General features: G+C 57.9%; 3 protein-coding genes and 1 non-coding gene across 6 annotated transcripts; 2 read left to right on the top strand and 2 right to left on the bottom strand.

Annotated features, from left to right (window-relative positions):
• The first annotated feature begins 1,213 nt into the window (after nt 1-1,213).
• RNF122 (ring finger protein 122) lies at nt 1,214-9,525 on the top strand. Of its 2 annotated transcripts, none has more exons than XM_054804733.1 (6): nt 1,214-1,440; nt 7,172-7,328; nt 8,215-8,260; nt 8,463-8,504; nt 8,821-8,903; nt 8,988-9,525. In XM_054804733.1, the coding sequence occupies exons 1-6, from the start codon at nt 1,416-1,418 to the stop codon at nt 9,100-9,102; spliced, it is 468 nt and encodes a 155-aa protein (XP_054660708.1). In that variant the 5' UTR covers nt 1,214-1,415; the 3' UTR covers nt 9,103-9,525. The 2 variants fall into 2 exon arrangements, with proteins under 2 accessions (XP_054660708.1, XP_054660709.1); XM_054804734.1 differs by lacking the exon at nt 1,214-1,440 and adding an exon at nt 6,990-7,085.
• A 180-nt stretch (nt 9,526-9,705) lies between these two features.
• LOC129196826 (small nucleolar RNA U13) lies at nt 9,706-9,801 on the bottom strand. Its single transcript, XR_008574233.1, has one exon. It is a non-coding gene; the product is annotated as a small nucleolar RNA U13 (small nucleolar RNA).
• A 151-nt stretch (nt 9,802-9,952) lies between these two features.
• TTI2 (TELO2 interacting protein 2) lies at nt 9,953-15,876 on the top strand. Of its 2 annotated transcripts, XM_054804706.1 has the most exons (8): nt 9,953-10,930; nt 11,201-11,387; nt 11,859-11,951; nt 12,339-12,523; nt 12,613-12,756; nt 13,254-13,416; nt 13,702-13,783; nt 15,859-15,876. In XM_054804706.1, exons 1-7 carry the CDS (start codon nt 10,278-10,280, stop codon nt 13,780-13,782), a joined length of 1,506 nt encoding a protein of 501 aa, XP_054660681.1. In that variant the 5' UTR covers nt 9,953-10,277; the 3' UTR covers nt 13,783; nt 15,859-15,876. The 2 variants fall into 2 exon arrangements, with proteins under 2 accessions (XP_054660681.1, XP_054660680.1); XM_054804705.1 differs by lacking the exon at nt 15,859-15,876 and having other exon boundaries at nt 13,702-14,795.
• On the bottom strand, nt 13,810-17,292 carry MAK16 (MAK16 homolog). Its single transcript, XM_054804707.1, has 10 exons — nt 17,221-17,292; nt 16,776-16,825; nt 16,481-16,590; nt 16,288-16,352; nt 15,987-16,138; nt 15,638-15,692; nt 15,472-15,546; nt 14,991-15,101; nt 14,712-14,768; nt 13,810-14,429 (listed from the first exon to the last, which is right to left on the bottom strand). Exons 1-10 carry the CDS (start codon nt 17,233-17,235, stop codon nt 14,238-14,240), a joined length of 882 nt encoding a protein of 293 aa, XP_054660682.1. The 5' UTR covers nt 17,236-17,292; the 3' UTR covers nt 13,810-14,237.
• Between the last annotated feature and the right edge of the window lie 854 nt (nt 17,293-18,146).

Below are 18,146 nucleotides of genomic sequence, written 5' to 3'. Positions count from 1 at the left end.
CGGCTCCCGGGCTGGGGGCTCGGCTCTTACAAGGCCCTGAGGTGCTCAGGGCACGGCACCGGCAGAGAGAACAGACGGACTGCTGGCAGCGGGGCCAAGGTTACCCTGAGCAAGGGCTGCAGACACCCAGGCGAGGAGGAACTGGTGTTGGGCAATTCACAGGGTCTAGTCATGCTCTGTGGCGGTGCTGGGACCGTCGGGCACGCCAGAAGCTTTGGCGGGGGAGAATTGCAGCTTGGCATGGTCCTAGGGGGTGTAAAATGCCTCCTGTCTGATTTTGCAGTTCTGCTTTGTGCTCCTTGCTGCTGCGCAGCTCCCTTTGTGCAGCCTGCTGCTTATCGGCCCCCAAACGCAGAGCGTGGCAGCTGTTTGACAAAGCTGGGATCAGGGAGGCTCTGAGCACGAGGGCAGATTGTGTTTGGAGGATCAGCTAACTAATCCAGAGAGCGAGATCACTGACAGAGCCCGTGGCGTGCTGTACCTTACTGTGTGCTTGCAGTGGCTGGGCACCTCTGTTGGGAGATGGAAGCGTAGTGTGGCAAAGTTCCGTGACTTCAGGAGGGCTGTCAGCACAGCCCCAGCCACCGGCAGCAGAAACCCGCCTGATCCTTGGAGCTGTTGGTGGAGGAGCACACGCAGAGCCCACGATACTGCCATCCCTGACACGGGGCGTGTGGGGGCGCACGGAGCCATTTCACAGCCCCGCGCTGCCAGTCCTGCTGCGCTCACGGTCACCGGTCTCCTGCAGGATCCACAGCTTGGATGGAGATGCTGATCGGGTCCAAACCTATCCCCTGCACAAGGCTGAGACCACCAGGACCTCGATGCCTTCCAGGAGCTCAGTGCCTTCCAGGAGCTCGGTGCCCCAAAGGGCTGGTGCGTACACAGGGACGGGCTGGGCTCCAGCCAGGTGCCATCCGAGGCAGGTAACCCAAACCTGGGTCATGTGCAGAGCATTTCTGCCAGACGACGGGGCCGTATTTGAGCAGAGCTCCTCGTTTCGTGGGAACACGCGTGGCAGAAAGGTGCATCGTGGGCGCACGTACCGCGGGGATGCGCGTGGCAGGAGCAAGGATCACGACAACGTGCGCGGTAGGAACGCGCATCACGGGAGCAGCCTGGGCGCCGGGTTCCTCACGGCTGCGGGCCCGGGGGAAGCCGTGCCTGGAGCGGCCCACGCCTCGCCCAGCCCCAGCTGCGGGGGGCGGCAGCGGGGCCCGCGGGGTGCTCGGCGCTGCTCCCGCCGCGGGGGCGGCTCCGGGGGCGGCTCCGGGAGGGGGCCGGGGCCGCCGGGGCGGGGTTTGCGGGCAGGGCCGCTCCCGGCCGCCCAGCCCGGCCCGGCCCAGCCCCGCTCCCGGCCATGGCCCGGCGCCGCGCACGGCGGAGCCTCCCCGGCCCCGCGGAGCGGCTGCCGGATGCCCCCGTTCCAGTGGTGCAACGGTGAGAGCGGGGCCCGGGAGGGGGGGCGGGCGGGGGCGCTGGGCAGGGCCGGGTGTGGGGGCCGTGGGGACGGGGTGCCGCTCCCCTCCGTCCGTCCGTCCGTCCGTCCCGGGGGAGGCAGCGGGAGCGGGTTTGGGGGGAGCGGGTATCCCCCCCCTCCACGCACACACACATCCACCCCCGGCCGCCCCCAGCCCCTCCGTGCGGCTCGGGAAAGTTTCTCCGGCTGCCGGGCCCCGCTGGCCGCCTTGGCCTTCCCGCGCCTCCCGGAGCCGTGCGGGGCGCGGCGGGTCCCGTCCGGGCGGGCCCTCGGCTGCCGGAGCCCCGGTCCTGGTGAGCCGGGGAGGCAGGTTTGCTTCCAGAGCAGCGAGTCCTGCTCAGCTCCCAGGAATAAAGCCACGTACTAAATGAGTTTGCCATGCTTTCGCTCCGGGTGCTGGTTGAAATGAAAAAAAAAAAAAAAAAACCAACCCTAAACCAAACCAAAAACCAGAGAATCCCCCTTTCGTGTGTCTGCAGAAGTGGAATAAACTTATTTTTAAAGGACCCCAGACAAGGCCCTGGCTCTTCGCTCTCGTGTTGGCTGTAAGAAATTCTCAGGAACGTGGAACTGAGTTTGCACATGTGAGGGGGTTTTGGTTTAAATGAGAAGTGGTTTATTTTTATGACTAAGTAGTTGAGAAGCTGCGCTGGGAATTCCACCATCAAAGCCCTGCCTGAGCAACAAAGCCTGGGTTATTTTAATTTATGAAAGGGTTACAGCCTTTGAAGCTAAATATAATGCAAGCAGTGGCTTCCTCTCCTGTAATACATACCTTGTGTGCTCTTGTGCGACTTGGGGGATAGGAAGCCGCTGGTCCTGCAGGCAGTTAGCCCTGGACATGTGGTGAGTGCACGGGTTGCCATTAAACGGGGTGCAGGTAAACGCTCCACAGCGGAAAATGCAAACTTAGCTGTGTTAAAGAAACATCCTAAATAAGAGAGGCTTTGCTTTTAGAGGCTCTGAGCAGCCACAGCTCTCGCTGGCTTCCCAAGGCACGAGCTTTGGGAAACACCGCAGACAGAGCCCACCCTTGTTCAAAGGCCAAGATGTGGGTTTAGGAGCCCAGCCGTGGGCATCTGACTTGTACGTTTTGGCTTTAAGCCTCGAGCTCACAAATATTTAAATCAGCAGAGTCCGGCAAAATTGTTTCTCTGTGGCTGTTAAGGGTCTTTGTAGAATCGGGGCCATTGGTGCAAATAAGTCTGAGACCCAGTAAAGAAATCACATTTTCAACCTAAATAGGTGTATTCGAATTATCCTAACAGGCGGCGTATACTGTACTAGCTTGGCATTTCAGCTTCTCTTTTGCATCACAATTTTTCCTCCTGCTGCTCAGCTGTAGTTCAGGGGACTTTGCAGTCCCCAGGCATGAGCCAGGTAACTTTGGAGGGGAGCTGGTTATCCCCCATGGAGAACTGCTTGGCTTAGGGGCAACTTTTGCAGGAAGCCTATTCCAGCATCACAGCAAAAATTATATGGAAGCTGCATTCAATTTTCTGATGCAAAGCCCACAGCTTTTGTGTGGGAGTAGAAAGAATGGTTTTATTTAATGACCTGCTGAGTTTTCCATTTGTTTTATTGAACAAGAATTGGGATGAGGGAGAAGCTCTGCTCAGCAAAAACCCCGTGCCTGCACAGTACGAGCAGAAACTTGTGTCTGTCCTGACTTGAAATACTGTCAAATACGGCAAAGTGTCGGCATCGCTGGCGCACGAGGGTCTGTGCTTGCAGAGGTGTCGGCCAGGCCGTTCGGTGGGGTTGTGACGGTTGAAGCCATGCTGTAGGGTTTGGGGCGGGGGGGAAATGGGGCTGGGGTCACCCCGTTAGCCATCTCAAACGGAGGCACCGCGTGTCCTCACCGTAGCTGGTGGCAGGGGGATTTAGGCCAGCTCAGCGCTTTGGTCTGCCAGGGAGCCGTAAGGGGATGAGGAGGAGGAGGCGGAGGAGGAAGAGGTGCAACCCACAGCCCCGACGGGTCGAACCGTACCCTTGCTGCTTCTGCTTACAAAAGGGAGGTTTTGCAGTTTGCATGAAAAAAGGCTTTGCTGGCAAAATGAACCACCTTTCTGAGCATCCTTCTTGTAGTGAGAAGAGTCCAGAAAGTCAGCGCGTGTTTGTAGGCACTTTCACAGATGTGACTGAACCCTCTTTTCTCATTTTTTCAACTAAATAATTGTTCTAGCATGCTGCCTTCAGGGATTCTGGTTTCAGGTACAGAACCGGTAGACTTAAGCTGGTGAAATGGGTTGTTTCGGTTCGGTGCCCATCAGGTCTTCGTTTCGTGTTGGTTAAAACCAGATTTGATCCGTTCCCCTTGCACTAAAAATACAGATGCCTTTGTCAGGCGAAGGGGTCTGTGCTAATGAAAACCATCGCTCAGCCAAGGCGCCCACCGTGGCGATGAGCTCTCGTGGGGAGGAGCGGGAGGGGAAGGGGCAGGCCAGCGTCAGGGGGACCCTCGCTTTTTGGGGAGGCTGGGCTCAGCGGCCGCATTGCCTCGTTGAGACCCGCTGCTCAAGGGCTTGTCCTGGCAGGACCTTCTCATCTCGGCCGAGCCGATGGCCGCTCCCCGACCAGGACAGGGCACTTCCCCGGAGCCATGCTCGCTTTTCGGCACTGCAGCCTGGAGCTCATGAATTCTTGAAAGCCTATTTAACAGGACTGAGCCTTGCTAAGCTGGTGAGTCTAAAATTAGCCTTGCCAGCTGTGTTGCGGCTGACAGGGACATGTTAGACCAGCTCCTCTCTGCTTCTTTCGGTACGGGGCTGCAAGTTACAGCATCTCTTGTTCCACCTCAGTTTTTTCCCTGCTGCTGGTTTGACTGTCCTGCTCTCGGCACCCACGTGGCTTTTGCACACAACTCTTGCCACCTGAGGGGAATTCGGGTGTCTAACGCGGAGCAGTGCTCCGTACGCAGCTTGCAGGGTTGGGGAATATGATTTCTGCCCCACGGGATGGGTTGCAGCCAGGCAGAGTGTGGGGACCACAGGGACAACCCCGTGCAGAGGAGCGATGTCTGGGTGTGGTGTTCGAGGGTTCGTACGCCGGGTTTTGAGCCCCTTCGGATGAGCGCAGAGGGATGCACTGGGGAGGTTAGCCTGGGGTTTGTGTCCCCCGGGGCTCTCTTTCCCAGCACAGCCGGTGCTTCTCCTGGAAAACCTCTGGGACGTGCATCCCAGCCTTTCCCTGCTCTCTGTGGAGCTGATTCTCCTCCTGCTATCCCCCATCCCATCATGGGTGGCCACGAGCTGCTCACGGAGCAGGTCCAGGTCATCGCGAGCTGTGGCACGTGCAGAGCAGGCGCTCGCTGTGGCCGGCATCAGCCCGTCGGGCCCCTCTCCCCTCGCGAGGATGTAACTCAGTTTTGGGCTGTTTCTGTCGCCACGGCTCTCGTGGCATGGGGGGGAATGGCTGGTGCTTTTCAGCAGATTCTTGGAATAGCTCTCAGTTTGAACTACACGTGGGAAACATTATTGTTTCACTTGTGACCCCTTGTTGTTAGCACAACCCACCGCTCTGGCCAGCTTCGAATGAGGCTTCCTCCATCCATCAACAGCTGCTCTGCAGCCTGTGTCCCACCACCGTGTGCACCAGCGTTACCTCATTTAGCTGCTCAGTGGCTTTTTAAGACCTGATAGACCTTTTTTGTTTTGTTTTGTTTTAGCATTTCTCAATCATTTCCAGCAGGGAAATGGAAAAAAAAAAAAAATAACCTTTCCTATTGTCTTTTCCTGCACCTGGTGGTCTCAAGAGCAGAAGGCTGGGAGGGCAGGACTGGACAAACAAATCCTCCCTTTCTCGCGCTGCAGAGGAGGTGGCTGATGAATTGTCTCTGGCAATTACAGGAGGCAAAGATCAGCAAGTGGCTCTGCCCTCTGTAGCAGGAAAACCCCATTTCCTATGGTCCAGACTCTCGTCTGGTGCCTGCTCCGGCTGCACAGCGCAGTCCCTGCAGCTGGTGCCTCTCTGGCCCCGGTGGCTTTGGCAGTTGCACCAATGGGGCACCTAAATGCAAAGCGCATTGCAAAGCGAGTGCCCAGCCGGCAGCGCTGCCGGGAGCACCGACAGCACCCGGGACCCCAAGATCAACGTGCGCCATAAACCTCTGCCGCTCCCTCTCCCAGCCCGTGGGTGCCTGTGCCAGCTGTACCACGGTCCTGCCGTGGTTTAAAGCTTGGAAGAGCTCTGAGCTCGCTGACACCGTAGCGTTACTTTTGCTAGTTGGCAAGACTCGCTCAGCCTCCTGCATCTGGCACGTGGCAGATGCTGCTTTATTAGACCGAAGCTGGTCCGTGCTTTCCCCAGGGAGCTGCGTGCAGCCGGGCTGGGCGAGCGTGGCTGCCCCGGCTCTGCCCGTGGGCACAGCTCATGGCCCCAGCGCCGTGCCGAGGCTCCCTGGGAATAGCTGGGAATTGAGTGTCCCAGAGCAGGATCTCACCCCAGGGGTGCTGCCTGCCCATCCTGCTCGGGCTCCCCTTGCTATGCAGATGTCCCGGGCCCCTCTCGAGCACAGCCTGCTGCCTTCTCTCCCATCACAGCGGGGAGGAAACCAGACAGACCGAACCTGGGATCTGGCCACTTGTGCAGAGGTTTCTGCCGCCGGCTCTCTTCCTGTCTCTGCTCTCCGTGGTGGAGAGCAAACTTCATCCTTTCATGAGAAACAGGCAGAGGATTTTAGTGGGCTGTAATTAAACCCAGAAGTGTTTCTTGTAGGAGCTTTTTGATGAGATTGCGCAGTGTGGGAACTGAGGGTGCTGAGCGGAAGGGGCGGGGGGAGATGCTCTGCAGAGCACAGATGGGGCTCGGGGGCTGCTCTCCTTTAAAGTCCCATCTGAGCAAGATCTGATGCAAAATCAAAGCTCTGGCTCTTGTGGGGTCAGCATGATTTCAAGACATAAAAAGCGATGCTTATTCAGTGCCAGAGTCTGGCTTTGCATCAGCTCCCAGCAGAGGCAGCTGCAGTGGGTCTGGTATTTCCACGCCTTTCCCCCTCGGTTAAGGTGGGGACCCTCCTGGGGTGGCCGCGCTGTCACCGGCTCCGCGCGACGCCGCCCTCTGCCTTTCCCCTGTGGTGTCAGACTTGCAGCAAGACGTGGTGGCCGGCCCAGGCAGCGGCACGCGCCTGACGTGCGCTGGCACCCACGTTTTTGCTTGGAAAGGGGATTCGGTCGCTGTGGTGCTGAACGTGCTCCTGCGCAGCCCCGGCACTTCTCCCAGCGCCAAGGACGAACCAGCCGCTTGCTCTTTCTGGCTCCCACGGAGCAATGACAGACACCAACTGTTCTTGTTTTTCAAGCTCTTTTTTAGCTCTGTCCTTCCCTAAATCCCCTTCCAGCCTCTGTGTATTTCTCTGGAGATGAAAACACGGGGCCTCCTTTTCTCCCAGGTGCCTGGGTTCTGCCTGGGGTACGTTTGTGCTGCTGGAGAAGGGTTTCGTGACTGTAGAAACGCAGCGGTGTCTGCTGCCTGTGTCGTGCTGAGCTGTGCTAAGGGGCTGCTGCTCTTCCTGGGGAGATCTCTCCAATTCACGGGCCACGAGACGATGTCTTGGCGTTGGTTTCTGCCCACTTTGCAAACTCCGGAGGGGACGGAGTCAGCCCAGGTTCTCTGCTCTCACAGCACATCTTCTTCACCTCTTTTTTCCTCTTCTTCCACCCTAAACTCTGACTTTTCTCTTCCCTCGCAAAGGGTGCTCCTGCAGTCTGGGGCTGATTTATGCCAGTAAACCTTGCACGATGCCTCCCATCACGTTCCAGGATCTGCCACTGAACATCTACATGGTCATTTTCGGCACCGGCATCTTTGTCTTCGTACTCAGCCTCATCTTCTGCTGCTACTTCATCAGGTGAGCCGGGGGCCGTGGCGGTGGGTTGGCATCCCTGGGGCACCCCGTTGTTTTGTCCCATAACACGGGAGCCGCTCGCTGGGGAGGATCTGCCCCGAGGAGCGGGGCCGGCCGCCTGTCGTGCTCGAGCCAGGCACGATCACGGTCCCCGCGGCCGGAGCGGGGCAGGAAACGCAGGAAGGGGCTCTTGTTTTTCAGGGGAGCGTGCGGAGGGGCGCATTGTGTCGGGCAGGGAAGGAGCAGTGCTGCACGGGAGAGGATGTGTCTTTACATTACACTGCCTGTTCAGGGAGGGCTATTTTTAAACCCAAAGCCAAGGCAGCAGCTGGTGTTTCTGCAGGGCCCAGGTGGCTCAGTCCTTCCCCACGGGATGCCCCGGCTCTGCCAACGTCATGTTGCGTCTCTCAGCCAGTTTTGGGACTGCAGAAGCGCATCTCGGTGCCTCGGTTGGAGGAGAAGCTCCGCTGTGAGCAGTCCCCTTCTCCCCACGCCTTGCTGGCTTTCTCTGCCAGGCAGTTTTTACCGGCGCCCTCGTCCCGGCCAAGGTCACAGCAGGGCTGGGAGCTGCCGACGGGCGAGCGCTGGAAATGCAGCGCTTCCTGCGCCACGAACGACTTCCTAAGGCAAACAATCGGCGCTGCCGGCCGCCGGCTCTTATCGCTCCCTGCCGCCGATTCCTGCCGGCGCTGGAGGCGGCACGGGGCCCCGCGGTGCTGCTCTGCCCGGGGCACGGCCTCGGGCTGGTCCTGCGCAGCCTCAGAGCTGCTTACCCCCAAATCCTGGTGGGGAAGGGTGCGTTCCCCTGAGTATTTTTGGCCACGCTGCTCAGGTATGACCCCTGAGGATGCTGTAAAACTGACGGTGCCTTCTTCTCCCCCCTCTGCAGCAAACTGCGGCACCAGGCTCAGAGCCAGCGGTTCGGGTACAAGGAGGTAAAGTCGATGGTTGTTTCCTGCACATGCCCGCAGCGATTCGGGGCCGAGCAAGACGTGGGCGCAGGCGGGTGGGGACCGACGTGATGGGACACGCTGCGCCCAGGCTCGACCCGTCCCTGCCCGGCTTGGGTCAGGTCCCGTTGGGGCTCCTGGCAAAACCCCTCCTGACGTTAATCCTCTGCCTCCTTTTCTCCCTCAGGTGGTTTTGAAAGGCGATGCCCGGAGGCTGAACGTGCACGGGGTGAGTGGTACCACCTCGGGGTTCCGATGGAGACGATGTTCTGGGGCACATCCCCTCTGCTCCGTGGGGTTGAAGGCGGCTTACGGGCAGAGCGAGGCCGGGATGGGGACGCGCCGGCACCGCGTGGCTGGGAATCGGGGGGGAAAACTCCGTACCCGGGGGTGGTTTGGGAACTGGGCTGAACTCCCAGCTGGAAATACCCGGGAAGAGCCACCGCAGCGGCGGGATTTCTGGTGGGAGCAGGGCCACACGTGGGGCATCGCCCGGGGTGCCATGTGTTCGCACCCGCCCTCACCCTCCGTCCCGCCTCCCGCAGCAGACCTGTGCCGTCTGCCTGGAAGATTTTAAGGTGAAGGAGGAGCTGGGGGTGCTGCCATGCCAGCACGCCTTCCACAGAAAGTGAGTACGGCCACGGCGGAGGGGTGCGGGGAGGGGGGATTTCCCCGGCGGGGATTTGCATCCTCCCGTCTTTCTGCCCCGCAGGTGCCTGGTGAAGTGGCTGGAGGTGCGCTGCGTTTGCCCCATGTGCAACAAGCCCATGGCGGGGCCGGCGCAGCCCCGTGCCGGCATCGGCACCCTCCTGGACGAGCTGGTGTGAGCAGCCCCGCTCCTCGCCGGACAGATCCTGCCAGGGCCAGCGCGGGACCGCGGCTCCTTGGGGCTGCCTGCACACGGCGTCGCCCAGCCCCGCGTGTCCCTGGGGGGGGATCCGACGGTTCCTCTCGAAGGATTCGGAATTTCTGAGTTGGGGTTTTTAACTTGCAGGTCTTTCCTTTGTTTTGGGGAGGTTTGGGGTTTGTTGGGGTTTGTTTGTTTGTTTTTTACGTCGCTGGGATGGCGTCACCCGTGGAGCCCCGTGACGCGGGGTGGGGGCTGTGTCCTGCGTGTCGTCGTCCCCCGCTCCCCCTCCTGTGCTGCACAAAGTATTTTTGTACCTGAGCCCCTCCGGCCTCCCCGCGGCGGATGGAGGGGGGGGGCACGGTTTGGTGTAAAACAACGATTAAACGGACAATTTCTCAGCCGAGCTGAGCTGTGAGTGCTCGCGGGGCCGGGATGCTCTGCAGGAAGTTGCCCAAAACGCCCGAAATAGCCTCAAACCGGCCCCGGGCCGCACGCGCCGAACCCCCCAACTCTTCCCTGACTGCTATTAGACAAAGACGAGAGAAAATGACGCCAGCAGTGACGCCGCTGACCCTCCGGTGCTCAGAAGGGAACTGTGCCACGTCGTAACGCAGGGTGCACACGTCACGCAGCCGCGTGCCACTCCCATTCATCATGTGCTATGAACCGGAAGGATCGGGGAAGGTGTCCCGCGCCCGGCCCCACTGCCGCGCCCCTCACCCCAAGGTCAGGGCGAGGCGAAGCCGCCGCCGGTTCTCCCACTCCTGCCGGTGCGCACCCCTCCACATCAACCGGGCCCGCGCTCTCAGCCCCCCCTCACCCCTTTCCTGGGCCGCACGGCCGCGTCTTCCCCGCGTCCCGGTGATCATTACCCATGCTAATTTATTCACACATTGCCACACCCCTTCGCCACCGCATTTACGGCAAGGATGGGATTTTGCGACAGCGGCGCGGTTTGCGGTGTCTGTTGCGGGCGACGGTAGCTCTCTGCTCTGAGGGGCTGGGGGTTTCCGGGGGTCTCTCTTCGCAGAGCGCCGCTGCCTGCGGTCAGTACAGGGGAGTGTGTTTAAAGGTGTGTGTCGGAGTGTTTAAAGGGGCTTTAGAGCGGGGAAGGTCACACTGCGGGGCGGAAAGTGGGGTGCGGGTCGGGCTATGGAGCTCAGCAGCCTGGTGCGAGCCCTGAAGCTGGAGGGGCCGCGGGACGGGGAGCAGTCGCCCCCCGCTGTCCCGCCGGCCGGGCAAGTCCTCCTCCAGATCGGGCTGCTCTTCTCTGAGGGGGCAGGCGGTGCCCCAAAGGCCGGCGTGGTGAGAGACCTGGGCGCGCTGGTGGAGGCTGCAGAGTGCCGGTGGCTTTTTGGAGGCCTGCGCCCTGCGACGCTGGGTGAGTTGGTGGCCGCGCTGAATGGCTACGCAGCACCCCCAAAGCAGGAGCAAGATGCTGCGGATCTCCCCAGTAAGGACAGTGCATACACGGCCACAGCTGAGAGAGCAGCAGATGTTGGCTCAGTGTTTCTACACCTCCTTGCGAAGCTGGAAGCTGCCAAGACCCAGGAGTGTCTGGGTGTCCCCGTGGTGGGCCCGATCCTGTGCCGTGTGATGGGGCCCATCTATGTGTTTGCCGCAACACATATTGCAGCGAGGCCCTGGACAAATACGAGGTCTCGGTCAGTGGCGCAGGAGCTGCTTGCATTGCTGGTTCAGGCTGCAGGCTGTGGGTCGGTGGCTGAATTCCTTCGGGGGAAGAACGAAGATGAGGAAGGAAGATTTGCAGCAGTGATGGGGCTCCTGAAACAGGAGTTAACCAAGTGAGTAGGAAGGGGAGGGCAGTGGCAGAGGGGGTGCTGTGTTTGGCTGATCTCTATGTAGGAAATACTGGAAACCTTTTTGGAAAACGCGAACTCAGGCATTACAACGCACTCAGCAATAAATACGGGGACAAGAGCTTTACAAATACCCCAGTAATGGAAGGGGGTGGGGAATTAATCAGAGTTTATTGTCAGCTGAGAGGCCCAGGTGCATAGGAAAGGAGCATGCATTGGTTCCAGTGTTTGCTCAGCTTATGTTTGTATTTCCAGAGACACTTGGAAGCGTAACCCGGCCACAAAGTTTGTGTTCTCCTGGACGCTGCCTCACGTCACCCGGCCCTGGCTTAGCCATTACCTGGAGCGTGTCCTCCCGCCATCGCTGCTCATCTCAGATGACTATCGAGAGGAGAATAAAGTCTTGGGCGTGCGCTGCCTGCATCATATCGTTCTCAATGTGGTAAGGGATTTGAGAAATTCGATCCCTTTCTGGGTGGTGGTTGAAGGAAGGGTGGGTTGGACACCTGTTAGGGTTCCTAACTTCTGTTCCTGGTTCTGCTGTTAAACCTAGCAATTCTGCTCCATCTTCCATGTGTGGAAATACATGTAGTTCTTACATCTGTTAACACTAAGCAAAGAATTGTTTTGCCACCTTTTGAACTTGGCCGATTCACATCTGACAACAGTTTGCAGGGCAGGGTATCAAAGTAATGCTAGTGGAACTGCAAAAGAGTAGTTGGGGAGGCGAAGGAAAGTGGGTGCTCCCGTGCATGGCAGGGTTTTACCTGCATTTATTACAGCACCTGTGCTCACTTTTTTGTAAGCAGTGTTCCTCACGTGCAGTATGTGTAAGGGTTTGTGAGGGTTGTTCTCTTTTATTAGGTTAAGCGGGTGCTGAACGTGAGTAACGTTCTGTTCTCTGTTGTTGCAGCCAGCTGCTGATCTGTGCCAGTTCAACAGGGCTCAGGTTGTGTACCATGCCCTTTACAACCATCTCTATTCCCGTGAGGCCCCTCTCATCCAGGTAGGTCAGCAGAACTTCATTTTAATCTGTCTTGCGGTATTGCGTATAAGCCCTGTGAGGGATAGCCAGCTTAGGGCATGAGGAGGCAGACCCTGTTTCCTCACAGACAGTCCAGTCAGGCCGTTAACTAGCCGGTGCTTGTAGTCAAGAGACGAAGTAACTTGGCAGATTTCAGGAAAAGATCAACGTGGAGGGAAGCCCTCTTGCCTCCTGTCCCCCAAGGTGGCAGCCTTGCTGAAGAGGGCCAGTCATGGGGGTAACAGGTAGTAGAAACAGGTCTGTCGGGTGAACTGCAGCAGCTGTGGGTGGTCAGGGGGTTGGAAGTTCCTGGTGTTTGGAGAGAACACCAAAAAGACTGCCCAGGTTTACTGTCTCTCACCGAACCAGGCAGTACTGCTGTGCCTGCTGGACTTGCTGCCGATCCTGGAGCGAGCACGGTGGCAGCAGCAGGAGCCCAGACCAACCGCCCCCTGCGATGAGGTGCTGCAGCTGGTTCTGACCCACATGGAGGCAGAGCATCGCCTCGCGCTGCGGCGGGTGTATGCCAGGACCCTTCCTGCCTTTGTGCAGAGGTGAGAGCAGCAGCCGCGGCCCCGCGGGGACTTGCTTTGGCCTTGGTCTGTAATCTCCCTCCTCAGTGTGTGTTTCTTCATGGCGGCAGACTCGGCATCCTGATAGCGCGGCACCTGAAGAGGCTGGAGCGAGTTATCCTGGGCTATCTGGAAGTCTGCGATGGCCCTGAGGAAGAAGCCCGCCTGGGAATACTGGAGACGCTGCAGTGCACCATAGAGCACGCTTGGCCCAGGTACCTGTCCAGGGGTGAAAGACACTGTAGAAAGCATATCCTGAGTGCTGTCGCTTTCAGAGCCAAAGTTACTGTTGCTTGAGGAAAAGGCCCTGAAATCTTGAGGAATCACTGGCATTGCTGCTTTACTGAAAAACCTGGCCCTAAAATTAAGCTGGGTTCTCCTTTTGATCTGACTTCTGCCTGTTCTAGAAGCATCAACTTGTGAGTAAGCCCTGTGCTGTGAACTAGGCTGCCCGATGACGAGCCCTCCTGGTGCACCATCCCAGGGTTACCTCTGTGCTCGGGGCCTGTCCTCCTTCTGCTGAGCATGCGCAACAAGGCAGCTTCTTCAGCCTCATTGTTGAAGCAGTTGCTTATCTTAGGCCAGCTACAATCCCTCTCCACACGTAAATGGCATTTGGCAGCTCCTGCCCAAACTGCTCACAGAGGCTGTGCTTTACTCTGGCTTGTGAAGAGGGTTTAGAATAAGGCACAGTTGCGGTTTCCCTTTGCAGAATGCCATGCAGACTCCCTGTGCTCCTCAGAGCCCTGCTGAAGATGATCTGGGACGTACACACTGACCAAGGTTCAACACCAGAGCCGGTAAAAACCGCCTTGCTCCAAGGGGCCACCGAGTGCCTCATCCTGCTGGATCGCTGCTCTGAAGGGCAAGTGAAGGTGAGCTGGGGACCAGCACCACTTCATCTCTGATCCCTTCCCCCTCAGAAGGAAGGGCAGCATCGTGCATGCAAGAGCCCGCTCGCTTCCTCGGTCCAACGGGATTTTGAAAACATCAATTTCCACCCACCTCAACAGTAGTACTTGATTGATAAGTCACTTGATACCCATCAACAGATATCTACATACGCTTTGTATAATTCTCTTCCAACAGATAGCTGAGGGAGGGTTGATAACACCTTAAACCTGAGTGTGCACTGGAAATTGATGTTTTTCTTGTTTCAGGTCCTGCTGGAAGGCGTGTACAGCAGCTGTGAGGAGAACCGCGTACGGGAATGCATCAGAAAAGTGCGAGAGAACACGTGAGGTGTGGCTGAGCAATGCTCACCCTGCTTTTTGTACAGTAAAATTTTTTTATTTATTTAAAGTTACTGTCTTTCTCATCCCACCCGTTAGCCCCAAACAGGATATGCTTGTGTGCTCGCCTAGCCGCATGCAGGCTCCTCCAGCTTCAGAACAAAGCAGCAGTGCCCCCCAGTCTAGGTTCTTTCCTGGAGCACAGGCCGGGCTGAGCCTTCTGTGGTTGTAGACAAGGCGTGGAGTCTTCCTCCTTCAAACTGCGCTTCATGCAGGAGTTGTACAAACTTGCTGCAATTGCCTGGGGTTGGGACAGAAACCCTTCTTTTCTTAAAGAAAATTGTTAAATGGAATATTGAAAAAGGAGTAATTGTTGAGGGTCCTGCACAGAGTGGCGCAAGCTGGAAGGACTTCTAGTGACAGATCTGGAGTCATTCAGTACAAAATGTGGGTTCAGGAAGGAGTCAGGTTGCTTTTGTTTTGGTGGTTGGTTCTGTTTCTTCTTCATACTCTATTTCAATGTAGGGACGTTTTCTTCTGGCTGGTCCTTTCAGGGGAGCTTTCCCTTTAGACCTGGAGTGAGACGCTTTCTTCTCTACCTCCTCCTCCTCCTCTTCCTGCTCCTCTTCACTACTTGTCTCCAACTTATCCATGTCCTGAGAAAGAGAAAGAGTGACGTCAAAGCATGCTGTGTAACTAAACCTCCTCTTTCTGCAAAATTCTCTCATGTATCCGATTCTGTTTCATAATTCCTGGCTCCCAGCTGTCTGGCCAGAGGAGTTAGACTACGCTGTATCCACTACAGCCCGACTGTATCGTTATGTTCTGCAAATCCAATTTTTATGGCTCTTACCCCATCACCAGAGACACCAGGAGGACAGAGGTTACTTTCAAACAGCTTTGCCTGGCAGTTTAAAACTACCTGGTGCTTCACCTACCTCAAAGTCGCTGAGGTCACTGTCGTCTGCTTCCACAAACTCTCTTTTATCCATGTCCTGTAAGAAATAAAAGTCAGAAGCTAGTATGTGCACACTGAGCACAATACAGACTCGCGGTGGAAGAGCCATCAAGGCCACGCGTGTGCTTTTCCTGAGTTCATCTGTCCTAATCTCTTCTTACCCTGACATTCTCACTGCGATCCCTGCGTGCAGGGGAATCGGAGGTGCCGCCCCAGGTCAGGGAAGGACTAACTGTGGTGCTGTGGCTGAAAGCATTACCTCATCATCATCCTCTTCCTTCTCGGCATCGGACTCGCTCTCGCTTTCTGCATCTTGCTGTTGTAGAGCTTTGTCAAAGGCGTGAATGGGGAAGTTGTAAATGTCTCCATACTGAAAAGGAAAAGGTGGATTTTCTGTTAAGTCACAGGAGGAAGACAGCCATTGGTGGTAGGGTCAGCTAAAGCCCATGGCCTGCACAGGTGCAGTGCCAAACTAGGGTGAACTTGTGGCTCAGCCCCTTCCTAATTCTGGAGTACCCACTCCTGTACAGAAAATGAGGGGCTCTGCATTTCGGGCTAGCAAGTTCCCCAGCCTGTTGTAAAGCCGCTCAAGAAGGGTGGCGTGCAGTCGTCCCCTACCCCTCCTACCCAGGTGATGCTTCTCTTTCATACCACAGCCCGTGTCCCTCCCTGGAGAACCCACAGGGCAGAGGGCAGTAGGAGCAGCTTCGTTGCTGTGCTCTGAAGGCAGCGATCCTTACCGTATCCTGCTTCAGTCTTTCCAGTAATTCCTTCTCGATGGCGTTATCCAGCTGAGCAGCAATCAGGGCTTTCTCCTGACAGAGCAAAGAGGAACAGTGTCAGTTGTTTGAAAGACATGTGGAACAGAAGCAATAGACAGGAGATGACCCCAAAGAGTTACATTACCTCTCTTCTCTTCTCTCGCCTTTCAATCTTTCTGCGTAAAGGAACGAGTTTCCTCCTACAGGGAACAAGCGCTAGTTAGTGAATCTGTCAGCCTCTTGTGTAGCAGATGAGTGAACGCTCTTTCAGGGCAGCGACCAGCAGTTACATCATTAGAAACGTGGCTGCAACTAGTTTAAGTGCGTTTATATACTCGGCCTGCGCTGCAGTTAAATCCTTTTCAGCTGGGATCATTTACAAGCCTGCCAAAGCCCGAAGAAAACAGCTCGGCACACTAGGGCTCTGCGTACTGCTCGGACAAACAGCGGCTTTAAGCCAAACCAACGTGATGGCTCTTAGTCGTGTCACTTACTGTCGCTTGAGCGTCAGCTTCCGGATGCGGATGAGGTACTGCGTGATCTTAGTAAACCGCTGCTTGCATTTGTGTCGGATGAACCGCGGCCAGTAGATGAGGTTCTCGTCTATCTCTTCCAGCGCTTTCTCGTAGTTCTTGCTTAGCAGGACCTGGGTGGGGGAAAGGTTGAACTACGGAGCAGCAACAACGCAGGGACACGTCTGCTCCTGGGAGCAGTCCCAGCGCTCCCTGCCCTCTGCAGCCTCTTGGGAAATTACATGAGCGCACGCTTCATTAGCGGTCTGCCTCGTTAACTCACCCGCTCCCAGAGGCGCCGGGGAAAAGCTGCCCGCTCTATCGTCTTCATGTACAGGTAACACCGACCTGAGGAAAAGAGGAGCGTGATCCCAGGAGAAGGGCTGAGCGCGTCCCTGCCAGCGGGGCAGTGCTCGGAGCCGGGGTGCCCGCAGGCAGGCGGTATTGGCCCCCTCTCCACCCCAGGGGACTCGCACCTTTCTCCTCCCGGATGGTCGCGTACTGGCTGTTGGCCAGCGGGCAGGAGGAACGGTTGCACAGGCCCGTCAGGTTGTACTCATTGCGGCAGAAATTCTGGGTTTTTGTCCTGGAAAGAAGGGGCGTGAGATAAAGGGGAAGGGCAGGAGTACCCCCACACCGTCCTCTGCATCCATCCCACCCGGCTGTGGTGGCCCACGGGGCCAGGGACACCCCAATCCCTCTGTCCCCCTCCGTTCCCACCTGGAGCACCCCACACCCCCCGCCAGAGGTCAACCCCCCGCTAAAACTCACGTTATCTTGTAGGAGCAGAACTGCCTGTTCCCCAGCGTGTCCCAGACAACCTGTGGGGACAAACAGCGGGTGACACACACCGCCACCGCCCCCCCAGCACCTTGTGCCCCCCTCCCTGCTCCCGGTGACGCTCTGATGGGGGGGGATCCACGAAGATTGGGGTCCCCTCAGTGCGCCTCGCTGGCAGGGAGCCTGCGGTGCCATAAGAGGTGCAGGGACAGCGCGTCCGCTGCCGCCACGCTCCCCGTTACGCCCCATCCGCCCCCCCAAAACGCCTGGGATGGGGACGGGGACCCCCCGCCACGTGGTGCATGGGGGGGGGGGGGGCGTGGGGGGGTGCGCCCCAGCCGGACGCAACCGACTCAGCGGCGGGGCGGACGCCGATTGGCTGCGGCGCGGCTGCCTGGCGGCGGGCGGACGGAACCGAATCAACCGGCGGACTCACGTCGTCCGAGTGCATGGTGGTACCGCCGGCCTAACGCGCCGCCATCGCCGGAAGGGGCGGGGCGCGGCGAGGTCTCGCGAGAGCGGCCGTGACGGGAGGGGTGGGGCCGGGCCGTCATGGCGGCGGTGGGGCAGCGGCGGGGGAATAAACCCGTGGCACGTAAAGCCGAGGGGCTGTCGCGGTCCCTTGCCGGTGCTCGCCGCTATAGGAGCCCTGTGCCTGGGACAGCCCCGCCCAGGTGCTGGTCTGAGGCCTGTCTCTGGCCTGAGGCCCCAGAGGCGGTTCCGCCACAGGCCGCGTCTGCTGTGTCCTTCGGCAGCTGCTTCAGTGACCGAGGGGCCGGCCGGTACCGTCACCTCCCGAGGCAGGGCCCGCAGAACCTGAGGGAGATCTGGCCCCAAGGGGGGAGGCTCTTTCCTCCCCCCAGAGCCGCCTTGTCTCGCTCTGCTGAAGAGCTAGCGGTACCCGTCCATGTCGCTGCCATCGCACTCGTGAATTAGATGATTTTTTTTTTGATTTTTTTTTTCCCCAGCAGGCTGGGCAAAATAATTGTATGGTTTAATGTAAAAATTATGATCTAATTCTTCACTCGGAGCAGAGAAACTCCCATCAATGTCACTAGCACCGCAGGTAATTTAATAATTAAAAAGTCTGAGGTGCCAATGCCGGAGGGAAGAGCCCTGCTCGTGGCGCGGGGTGAGGTGCGCGGGGGGCTGGCCGGCCGGGGCCCACCTGGCAGGAGGGGAAGGCTCCTCTGCCTTCGTCGTGCTGCTGCGGGGGGTTCCAGAGCAACCGGCCACCGGCGTGCAGGTGGGATTAGAGTTAATATTTGACTGGGACGTGCGGAGGTGTGGATAGATCCCCAAATAGAATGGCTCGCTTGTTTTTTTTTTTTTTGTTGTTCCATCACAGAAAGCAAACACGTT

Source organism: Grus americana, chromosome 26 (genome assembly GCF_028858705.1).
Source record: "Grus americana isolate bGruAme1 chromosome 26, bGruAme1.mat, whole genome shotgun sequence".
NCBI lineage: Eukaryota > Metazoa > Chordata > Aves > Gruiformes > Gruidae > Grus > Grus americana.
This window is presented reverse-complemented; position numbering and strand designations above follow the sequence as displayed.

Coding starts and splice junctions, on each gene's coding strand:
- RNF122 (XM_054804733.1), top strand. CDS start 1,416: ATGCCCCCGTTCCAGTGGTGCAACG. Junction 1,441..7,171: donor CCCGTTCCAGTGGTGCAACG/GTGAGAGCGGGG, acceptor TCCCTCGCAAAG/GGTGCTCCTGCAGTCTGGGG. Junction 8,505..8,820: donor GGAGGCTGAACGTGCACGGG/GTGAGTGGTACC, acceptor CGCCTCCCGCAG/CAGACCTGTGCCGTCTGCCT.
- TTI2 (XM_054804706.1), top strand. CDS start 10,278: ATGGAGCTCAGCAGCCTGGTGCGAGCCCTGAAGCTGGAGGGGCCGCGG. Junction 11,952..12,338: donor GTGAGGCCCCTCTCATCCAG/GTAGGTCAGCAG, acceptor TCACCGAACCAG/GCAGTACTGCTGTGCCTGCT. Junction 13,417..13,701: donor GCTCTGAAGGGCAAGTGAAG/GTGAGCTGGGGA, acceptor TTCTTGTTTCAG/GTCCTGCTGGAAGGCGTGTA.
- MAK16 (XM_054804707.1), bottom strand. Junction 15,102..15,471: donor AAAGACTGAAGCAGGATACG/GTAAGGATCGCT, acceptor TTTCCTTTTCAG/TATGGAGACATTTACAACTT. Junction 14,430..14,711: donor GTGACCTCAGCGACTTTGAG/GTAGGTGAAGCA, acceptor TCTCTTTCTCAG/GACATGGATAAGTTGGAGAC.